The following is an 11,328-nucleotide window of genomic DNA, read 5'->3' as shown; positions in this document are numbered from 1 at the left end:
CATAGCATGTATTTAGGACTCGATGTAAAGGACTATGGACACTATAATGGATGTACACCGACACAAGCACCGACACATGCACACACCCCACATGGATATTCTAGATGCATGATTAGGGGATGTATGCTTAGATGTATGCTTAGGTTTTATAACACTTAGACAAAAATCATTTTCCCAAAAAAATGTGAATAACCTCACTTGAAAACCTTTTTTTCCAAATTGGGAGTCAAAACTCCTCTTTTTTCCTTTTATTTTCTTAAGTAAAAATCTTAATGAATTTTAATCATACTTAGACTTTATTTTGCAAAATAGCTAATTCCACCTCACATTTTCCAAATCTCATGCCCTTGAGGCCTCTCATCTCCATTCTTCAAAATTCCTTTTTTAAAAACTTAAAATCAACCAATAAAAACAAAGAAAACAATTTTCGAGAATGAACTACGTTTGGTTTTGATCCCTTAAAAGGGTACGTAGGCAATGAGTTAAAACTCCTCCAAGCCAAGTAAAATAAAATCTAAATCATCTTCTCTTCCCCATTCTTCACTCAAATGAAACTTCTTTTTTCAATAAGTAGGCAATAAAAATAAAGCGTAAGAATAAACTTAGGAGAACGGTTCTTATGGAATACCATAATCGTTCCGGGTGCCTAACACCTTCCCGTAACGAAAACGACCCCCGAACTTAGACTCTAAGGGTTATTTTCTCAATTTTTCCCTTCCCAAGAAAAAATAGAGAATATCAAAGATTGAAAGGTTCAAGCCTAATTAATGACTTGACACCCGAAAATCGCGATAACAGAAATGGCGACTTCACTAGGGACTTTTTTTAAGCGGGTCACGCCTAGTTTTTCGTAGTTTATGTTTACGCTTTGTTTTATTGCTTACATATGTGAATATTTGTTTATTTTCGTTTGACGTGTGGGGTGAGAATATCAAAAGTCCTATACCCGGGCTGAGTGAACTTATGAATAGGTAGAGATATAATCGACAATTCGATCCGAGGGTTGCCTCGTGTATTGGGTTATGCGATCAATCTCACATAGCTGAGGCATTTTGAAGGTAATATTGTCGGCGTGTGTTGTCATGCTTAGGCACTTTGCTTTCAATTGTTCGATGATGTTATGGACCGTAGTTACCAAACCCATCCCTGGCCCTTTTTAGGACGTAGTGCGGTGGCTAAACCGAGTGTTGTCTCGAGTTTTAGTCGTCACGCGATACTACACTCAAACTAGACCTTCTTGCGAATAAACATGGAACGGACGTTGTCCCGCGCTACCATGATATACGTAAGAGAGGTTGCAGTTTGGGAACTTCATTAGAACCTTGGTTACTATTATCCTAAGCCCTAGTTTACCGGGCACCGTGTCCGCCCGTGGCTCCTCGACTTTAATCTCAAACCCTCCATGTTTTCTCTGTAATTAAAAAAAAAACAATCATGCATACATACATTCATGCATAAAATTTCCTCTCATGCATTCATCGAAGGATTGGACAAATTAAAAACTTTGTAAACATTACAGGTATGAAGAAGACTAAATCCTACAAGTTCAAGGAGGTTGATTTGGTTAGTTTGAGAGATTTGGCACTCAAGGTTAAGAATCAAACAGGTTTCCGATTCCGATATGGTGGTTTGCTTACTATTCTCCGGACCAATGTTGAAGAGAAGCTAGTGCACACTCTAGTGCAATTCTATGACCCGAGTTTCCGTTGCTTCACTTTCCCGGATTTCCAGTTAGTCCCTACTCTTGAGGCTTATTCCTACTTATTGGATTCACCTATAGCCGAGAAGACACCTTTCGCCGGTCCCGGGACTTCTCTTACTCCTTTGGTTATTGCTAAGGATCTCTATCTCAAGACTTCCGATGTCTCCAATCATCTTACTACCAAGTCTCACATCCGAGGGTTCACTTCAAAGTATCTACTTGAACAAGCTAATCTCAAAACCACTTGTCAGGACACACTCGAGGCTATTCTTGCATTACTTATCTACGGGCTCATTCTCTTTCCAAATCTCGACAACTTTGTGGATATGAATGTGTCATACCCCAATTTTTGACCTAAGACAGCACCGACACATGTCATTTAATTCCGACCGGGCTCAGCCTTTCGAGCAAAAATTCGGCAGGGAGGTATTTTAAAATACCTCATAGATGATTCCGAGTCGGGCCCTCTTCTCTCAATTTTCATTTAATTTTAATTTCCATCTTTTATTAACTTTAAATTCATTTTTTTTAACCTTTATTTTATCTTATTTTTGTTTTATTTATCCTTAGTCCTTTAATTTCATTTTTTTTTAATGTCCAAAAATAAATCAAAATTTGGTCCGATAATGTCCCAAACACAGCTCACAAACAGCTAAAAACAGGCTGTAATGTCTCCTTTCCAAGCAACAAAAATTTTGCTCATTTTAAGCTCTATATATACAAACACAGATGCAGCCAAGAAAAGGGGGGGCCCAACAAGAGAAACATTCCACGGCTAAGCACACAGACACAACATTTCTCACCTGCAAGAAATCAACAGAGTCCAGTAACACAAAAATTCCAAACACCAAAACCATAGTTCAACACCGTACCGCCATACCAAACACTGTCAGCGCTATAACATCAGTTACCAACACAAGCCACAAACAAATCTCAAAAACAGCCGTAACTCAACACCAATCAACCCACAAACATGTAATAACAAAATCAAACTCAGTAACCATCACCAAACCGTCATAAAACATAACTCTAGCACAACAAACCATCAAATCCAAACCATACCACTTTCGGTTTCGAATTCAAACCGGATCTACCAAAAAAGTAATATTTCTTTCCTTTTAGATCTAGGTCAAACCGTTGGGTTTTGAGCATTTTTGAGTTAAAAATCGGAAAGAAGGAGAGAAAAGAAGGAGAGAGGACAAAAAAAAAATCAAAAAAAAGAGGAGTTTTTGACTCCGGCGCGGTGGCGCCGCCGCGACAACTCGCCGGCCACCGCGCCGGAAACTGAGTTTCATGGTGGTGTTCTTCAACACTCACCGGAAACTTCATCACAAAAAAAAAAAAAAGAAGATAAGAAGAGAGAGAAGAGAGAGTACGTGAGAGTGAGGGAAGAAGAGAGAGAGAAAGAAAGGGAAAAATGAAGGAAAAGGAGAGAAATGGGTATTTATACCCCTCTTTTCAACAGATCCAATCAAGGCCGTTGATCAAATCAACGGCCGAGATTTGTTCCCCAAGGCCCAATCCTCCTCATTTTATTCCCTGCACCCTCTTTTACTATTCATACACCCCCAGCATCTCATTTTTCTAATTTCTTTTTCATGCATTTTAATTCTCGCTCTATCTGTTAATCCAGAGTGTTCTGGTCCTCAGTTAACTGTTAATATTATAATTATTCTCCAGAACAATCTGGTCCTTAATAATTAAATTAATCCAGAGTGCTCTGGTCCAAAATTAACTTAATATGATATTCTTGCTTAATTTAGTTATTCTCCAGAACAATCTGGTCCTTGTTAATTAAATTAATCCAGAGTGCTCTGGTCCTATATTAACTATTAATATTATATTTTTGTTTAATTTAATTATTCTCCAGAGTGCTCTGGTCATTGTTAATTAAATTAATCCAGAGTGCTCTGGTCCTAAATTAACTGTTAATATTATATTTTTGTTAATCCAGAGTGCTCTGGTCCAAACTTAAATGTTAATGTTTATTTATTTTTGTTTAATTTAATTATTCTCCAGAATATTCTGGTCCATGTTAAAACAACTTCACAATTCAGCTTAACTTCATTTTTCTCATTCTGCTTATATAATTTTCATATCTTTATTCAAAAACAACAAAAACATTCAAATATCAAAAATTCATAAAAAGAACTTTTCACAATAAACCTTGATCTTAAATCAAGTAACCGTCTTCTTATTTTATTTTTTCTTAATCAAATTTCCAATCGATTCTAATTCAACTTCAAGTCAATTTTCTTCAATCTAAAAAAACACAAATCAATTCTCATTTGCCACTTGGCTTTTTATTTCAAAACCTTTTTCAAAACTAATAAAAAAAAACACTCAACAAATCAAACGTCAATTTCTACCCCGAACTACGAGGTTTTGATCCCTCACGGGTACGTAGGCAGAGGACCTTGTCCTTCCAAATCAATTAAAAAACAATTTTCTTTTTTTCTTTTCAACTTTCAACTAAAAAAACATTTTTCTTTTTTCTCTTCAATTAAAATCAATTTTCATTTTTTTTCAACTCATCATTCAATTCCATTTTCATCTCTTTAAAAGCAAGCAAGTTTAAGCACAAAAAGTTAAATAAAATCAAGAGGTTCTCGTAGAGTACTACGAATATTTAGGGTGCTAACACCTTCCCTAAATATAACCAACCCCCGAACCCTAAATCTCTTCAAAATGGGTGGTTTGGAACTTTTTCCCCTTAAAAAAATTTGTTCAGTCGTGAGATAAAAAGTGAGTCAAAAGCTAATCAAATGGCCTTGACATCCGAAAAATGGCGCGACAGAATGCTATTGAGATCTTCCATTCCAAGAATCCGGTTCCTACCTTGCTAGCTGACACATACCATGCTATCCGTGACCGGACTCTCAAAGGTCGTGGGTATATCCTTTGCTGCGTGCCTCTCCTATATAGGTGGTTTATTTCTCACCTTCCGAGCTCTTTCCATGACAACTCGGAGAATTGGTCCTACTCACAGCGGATTATGGCTCTCACTCCTAACGAGGTGGTCTGGATCACTCCCGCCGCTCAGGTTAAGGAAATTATTACTGGTTGTGGAGATTTTCTCAATGTACCTCTTCTTGGTACCCGTGGGGGAATCAACTACAATCCTGAGCTTGCTATGAGACAGTTTGGGTTCCCAATGAAGGCAAAGCCCATCAATCTTGCTACATCTCCAGAGTTCTTCTACTATTCGAACGCCCCCACCGGACAAAGGGAGGCTTTCATAGAGGCTTGGTCTAAGGTCCGTAGGAAGAGTGTGAAGCATTTGGGTGTGAGATCCGGTATTGCTCATGAGGCCTATACTCAGTGGGTAATAAATCGAGCTAAAGAGATTGGTATGCCTTACCCTGCTATGAGATATGTGTCTGCATCTGCTCCATCTATACCTTTACCTCTACCTCCCACAACTCAGGGAATGTATCAGGAGCATCTAGCCATGGAGAGTCATGAGAAACAAATGTGGAAAGCCCGATACAATGAAGCTGAGAATCTAATCATGACTTTGGATGGTAAGGACGAGCAGAAGACTCATGAGAACCTGATGTTGAAGAGGGAATTGGTTAAGGTCCGAAGGGAACTTGAAGAAAAAGATGAGTTACTTATGCGGGACTCCAAGAGAGCTAGAGGACGACGCAACTTCTATGCTAGATACTGCGGTTCGGATTCGGAGTCTGAGGATCATCCCACCACTTCCTATGCTTGAGAGTTTTATTTGTTTATATTTCAAAGTCTTCCCTTGGCTTAGTATTTCAAAGGGATTCGCCTTGTAAACACTTTGTTTTGCTTTGCTTGTTTAGATATTGTTTACAAAGCTCCTGATTTGTCTAAAAATCCTTCGATGTCCAAAAAAAAAAAAGAAACTTTTTTTTGCATTTGCATTTGTACATATCATGCATCATGTGCATCATTCATCAAGTGACAAAAGGTTTCCAAGTGCTCACTGCCTCCTGGTTCTTCTGCCACAGATTGAAAGGTGGCTCGTGCTCGGAAAGTTTACGAACCTGATAGAATACATCGGACTAGACTCTACAGAAAGAAGAATTTGGTAGCTATGGAAGAAGAAAATGCTCAGCTCCGTACCGAGTTAGCTTCTCTGAGGAAGTTAAAGTTGGAGTGCAATAAGGCAAAGTGGAATGTGTAGCGGCAAACAAGGCTGAAGTGGATTGAAGTTATTTACTAGTGCATGGAAGTTATTTTCAAGTGTCTTAGGACGTTATAAGAAGTTATTTCTATTTGTAATCCAAACCGTAGGATTCAGTGGTAGTTTTTCCTACATGGTCTATATATATCAGTTTGTAACAAGAACAATAGGTTGGTTTCTTGATTTCTTAAGCTCTAACACCCCCGCCGCGGAGCAAATGGATTCATGAGTGTATGGATTGATAGATTTCAACCACCCTTTACATTACTGCAATTTAATATTACTGTTCTTGCTTTATTTTCGTCTTTCTCTTGTAATTTGCATTTCTTTTCATCTTTCTTCTCTTTCTTCTTCTTTTTAAAATGCTAACTTGAGCATTTTTCTATCATGTTGTCATGAGACAACTTGTTATTAATAGATGTTGGATGCAATTCTGACATTAATGTTCTTCAAGAATGCATCAAGTGATGTCATAAGCCAGGAGACTTGAACGATCGTCTTAAAAATTATTTTTATGACCATTAATGGATAATGGAGTTTACATTACCAAAAATCGGTGTAAACAACAGCTAACACCATTCTAGAATTAAGCCGGGAGGTCTTCTTTGGGACGAGAATTCTGGCGAAAGTCTTGGACGGAGGAAAATTTTCTCAAGGAAGATGCGGTTCAAGTTTGAATCAAACGCTTACCCATTTGATATTACGATTAGTGTAAGGGGTTTTGGGTTGAATGGGTTCTGCAACTTGTGTTCTTTGTTCTTTTTATTAGGATGTAGTCTTTTCTAGGCGTCGAACGTGGTTGGTGAAGCGATTATGGTATGAATTCAACAAAAATTAATTTGTAGGGGCCATGTCCTGATATGCAAATCATGGAATGGAAATTCAAAGATGGATGATACTCTGACAATATGGTATGAATTCAACAAAAATTAATTGCACCAAAAATTGATTCTTAGAAACATTTTATAGGTTATGTATCTTATCAAAATGCAAAAAACTAGGTAAAGAGCAAGGTTAGAGATCACAACTAAATAAGATTGTAATCCTTTTACCTTTTCTTTGTGTTTATTACCATCTGAATTTCATTTCATTTTGCTAGGCCTCTAAGCAAGATTTACATTATTGACTAGTTAAACTGCATTTCACACTTTATAAGGTGAGGGACGTCCCTTGCTTATAAGGCGAAGGACGTCCCTTGAAATATTAATGTTTCACTAATCAATACGGTTTCCCATACATCTTTTCTTTATCCTGCGCACTACCCTATCAATGAAATTAAAGTAAGCATCCCTCCGACCCTTCTTCAACAAGAAAACTCCAATAAAAACCCAAAAGCCAGTAGCAAATCCAATTGCTACAACAAAATAAAACCACAGTTTCTCAGCCCTATCATGTTTACCATCATCATCTCCACTTTCATCTCTATTATCAACATGGCAACGATTCAACAATGGTGCACCGCAAAGATATTTGTTGCCAACATAAATAGATGGATCATTAAATGTTAAAAACTGGTTTCCTTGTGGAATTGGTCCTGAAAGGTTGTTGTAGGACAAGTTTAGTACAGATAGAAATGTTAAACTAGACATGGTGTGTGGAATTGAGCCTGAAAGTTGACCCTGAGAGAGGTCCAACGATTCAAGTGACTTCATGTCCCCTATGGCTGTAGGAATTTCACCTGACAAATGATTGTGTGACAGGTTTAGGCCTCGTAAAGCAGTCAGAAGAGTTATTTCTTTAGGAATAGGTCCACTCAAACTGTTGTTTGATAAATCCACATTGGCCACAAATTTCAAATTTCTTGTATAATGATCTTCTCTTCCTTTAATGACCTGGCTGACATCTTGTTCATACCATTCAATATATGTCGACTCACTGGGTGCTAAGGAAACAGATGGTTTCCATCCTTGAATCATTGCTGTAAAATTCCCAACGCAGTGTGGGATTGACCCCATCAACATATTGTTGGATAGATCCAAGATTTGCAAAGCTGAAAGTTTGCAAAGATGTGAAGGAATGTTACCTTGGAACTTGTTTTGTCTTAACCTTAGAATCTGCATTAGGGAGAAAATGTCACCTATCCATGAAGGTATAGTTCCTGATATTTGATTCTCTCCGATATCTAAGATTAACAGTTGTTTTAAATTTCTCAAGAATGATGGAAACTCCCCATGAAGATTGTTATTATTCAAATGCAGCCATAGCAAAGTTGAAAGCTGACCGAACGAGCTTGGAATAACACCTGATAATTTGTTCGATGAAAGATTTATCTGGTTCAATCTTTGAGTTGAATTCCAACAATCAGGAATGTTGCCAATTAATTTGTTCACCGAAAGGTCAAGATTGTACAGAGAGTTGATTTTGCAGATTGAATTTGGAATGGAGTCATTTATGAGGTTGTTTCCAAGAAGCAAGTGAGTAAGATTGGGCAGTCTATGAGCAATATTTTCGGGAAGTGACCCAGTGATATGGTTTTTGGTGAGGTTCACATAGGCTAGTGACTTGGGAAATTTTATTTCAGAAAACATGCCTTCCATATTGTTTAGAGACATGTCTAAATTGCGCAGGTTCAAAAGTTGACCAAAACTATCAGGAAATTCCCCTTGCAATTTATTTTGACTAAGATAGAGGGTTTGCAAATTTGAAAGTCGACCAATATTTTGGGGTATTGTGCCATTCAGAGAGTTTTCTGACACATCAAGGTTTTCTAGGCTGACTAATTGCTCAAGACTCCTAGGAATGACACCATAAAAATGATTAGAAGAAATAATCAAGGTGTTTAGACTGATGAATTGTCCAATACAATTAGGAAGATATCCGGTTAAATTATTATTGTTCAGAATCAAATACTCTAGCTTGACAAGTGCTGTTATACTACAAGGAAGACCCCCAAACAAGTGGTTATTAGATATGTCCAAGTGGATTAGATTTCCCAGTTTTCCTACGGAGTTTGGAATAGTTCCATTCAAGTAATTGTTACCAAGGGTTAAATATTTCAAATTTGACAATTTTCCCAAAATATTTGGAATAGGACCATGGAAAAAACTTGAATGAAGTGTGAGGGCTACCATATTTTCAAGTTGCCCCAACCATGTCGGCAGCTGATCATTGAAATTGTTGTTGGTCATGTCAAGTTCCTCTAAACCAGATCCATTGCATCTTGCAGATTGTAAATTACCGATGAGTGCATCTCCTTGAAGTCGGTTTCCAGACAAATCTAGTGACAGAAGCTGACACATATTTCCTAGCATTGTTGGTATCGAACCCTCAATATGGTTCACATGATTCCATGAAATATTGAGGAACAAAAGACTCTCTAACCCACCTAACCATAATGGAACAGATTCAATTTTGTTTTGGGAAAGGTCGAGCGATGTCAAGGAAGTCAAATTTCTAAGAGCCAATGGAACTGAACCGTTAAGAGCATTGCTTCCAAGATAAAGAGAGTCAAGTTTGGCACAATTACTCAACCAAATTGGAACTGAACTAAAACTATTGTTAGAAAGGTCAATAGTTTCAAGTGAAGTCATGTTTCTAAAAGCATTCAGATCTGGACCATCAAGTCTATTATCTGCAAGATTGAGTGATACAATACTAGAAAAATTTGTGAAACTAACAAGTTGTTGATCATGACTGTGCATCTTGGTTATGCTGCAGTTCATCAATTCTAATTCTATCAAAGAAGGAAGCATGGTAAGTACCTTGAATAAATTTTGTGCCTTCCCAAGAAAAACATCACTCAAGTAAAGGTTTTGGAGCAATGAAAGTTTTGAAACCCAATTGACATCATCAGAGTGTAAATAAGAATTGAAACTGAGATCAAGAAAGTACAATTTTGTGAGGTTTCTAAGGTTATTTGGGATGATACCACTCAAATAGGAATCAGAGATAGAAAGGAATTCTAACTGATTCATAAAATGGAGAAAAGTTGGTATTGGACTTGAACTTAAATTGTTTCCACTAAGGTCTAAATAACTAAGATATATAAAACTTGAAAGAGATGAATGGATTTCTGGAGCTTCAAGCTTATTTTTTGAAAATGAACAGTTTGATTGATAAGCTCCTCCTCTTTGTGGGTAGCATGGATTCCTAAGGTCAATTTTGATAACATGACCTGTAATGTTGCTGCAACTTATACCTTTCCATTTACAACATTCATTTCCTTCCCAAGAGGAAAGTCTTAATGATGTATCATTAAAGCTTCCTTTGAGTGCTAAAAGAGCTTGCCTCTCTTGTTCTAAGCAACCAAATGATGAATGGCTACTAGAACATAGTAACATGAAACATGTGCTCAAAAGGGAAACAACAACAAAAGCATAACTTTGGTTTCTATGCATATTTGAGGGAAGTGAAGTGAATGAAGCAAAGCTGCAAGATGGGTGAGGCGGTTGTGTTATTTTGCCAAGTTAGTGGTTTTTTTTTTATATATTTTTGTTGCAATGAGCCATGTTCGTGGTCTACTTCTTCTTTAGTCAAGTTTGATAGAGACATGTTATGTCATTTGGCTAGTTGTTGCCTACCAAGTAGGACTTTTTAATTCCTTTAAAAAAAAAAGTAGGATTTCCATTTGTAAAAAAAAAAAAAAGTAGGACTTCGACTCATATAAATAAAAAAAGTCGGGTGGGCACAATGGGGACTCAACTAGTCTAACACTACTTGAAAAGGGCACTCCTGTTATTTAGCAACGAGAAATGATATTTGAACATCCATTTTGTGATAATTTTTCTCTCATGTTAAATTATACTTCCTCCATTTCAAAATGAGTGTCGTTTTAGATGTTTACACACATATTAAAAAATGCAATGATTAAAAGAAAGAGAATGGTTATTTTACTAAATTATCCTTGTTAACTATTGATTAGCTTTAAAAGTAATACTTTGGAAGTAGTGTCCTGAGTATTAATTGGAGGGTACAATTGAAAAGAAAAAGTTATTATTGCATTGGAAACTGAAAGCGACACTCATTTTGAAACAACTTTATTTTGCTAAAGCAACACTCATTTTAAAACGGAGGGAGTAATTGTTTCATAAGTTGTCAATCAAATAGTTATTTAAATAACATTCCTAAAAAGTTAGTGTTTTTTTCTCTTCCCTTTCTTTTGTGACAATGAGCCATGTTCTTGTTGTATTTCCCTTTGGTCAAGTTGTATTAAAGACATGTCACGTCATTTCGTTGGGTGTTGTCTAGCAAGTAGGACTTCTAAATTAAAAATATATATTCTTTTTAAAAGTAAAAGAATTTAATTTCAAATGTAATAAATACACAATTTTTTTCAATAATCAGTACTTGCTAGAACAATATTATGTAGGAGTAGGGGTTCAATATTCTAGCTTAGAATTAAAATATAGTAATATAACGTATAATGTTAAATGTAATAAAATATTATGCAGGAGTTGGAGTTCGATATTCTAGCTATGGGCATATTCTCAAGACATAGAGTTCGATGTTCTAGCTTAGACCTAGTAAGACG

General features: G+C 36.6%; 1 protein-coding gene across 1 annotated transcript; it reads right to left on the bottom strand.

The window, feature by feature from the left end:
* Positions 1–6,903: 6,903 nt before the first annotated feature.
* Positions 6,904–10,280, bottom strand: LOC25488342 (LRR receptor-like serine/threonine-protein kinase GSO2). The gene has a single exon (XM_024775927.2). The coding sequence runs from the start codon at positions 10,193–10,195 to the stop codon at positions 7,073–7,075; it is 3,123 nt and encodes a 1,040-aa protein (XP_024631695.2). The 5' UTR covers positions 10,196–10,280; the 3' UTR covers positions 6,904–7,072.
* Between the last annotated feature and the right edge of the window lie 1,048 nt (positions 10,281–11,328).

This window comes from Medicago truncatula, chromosome 2 (assembly GCF_003473485.1).
Source record: "Medicago truncatula cultivar Jemalong A17 chromosome 2, MtrunA17r5.0-ANR, whole genome shotgun sequence".
Lineage (NCBI taxonomy): Eukaryota > Viridiplantae > Streptophyta > Magnoliopsida > Fabales > Fabaceae > Medicago > Medicago truncatula.
The sequence above is the reverse complement of the archived record's forward strand: the minus strand, read 5'-3'. Positions and strand labels throughout refer to the sequence as shown.

Bases quoted from the DNA above. Each gene is read 5' to 3' on its own strand.
- LOC25488342 (XM_024775927.2), bottom strand. From the start codon at position 10,195: ATGCATAGAAACCAAAGTTATGCTTTTGTTGTTGTTTCCCTTTTGAGC.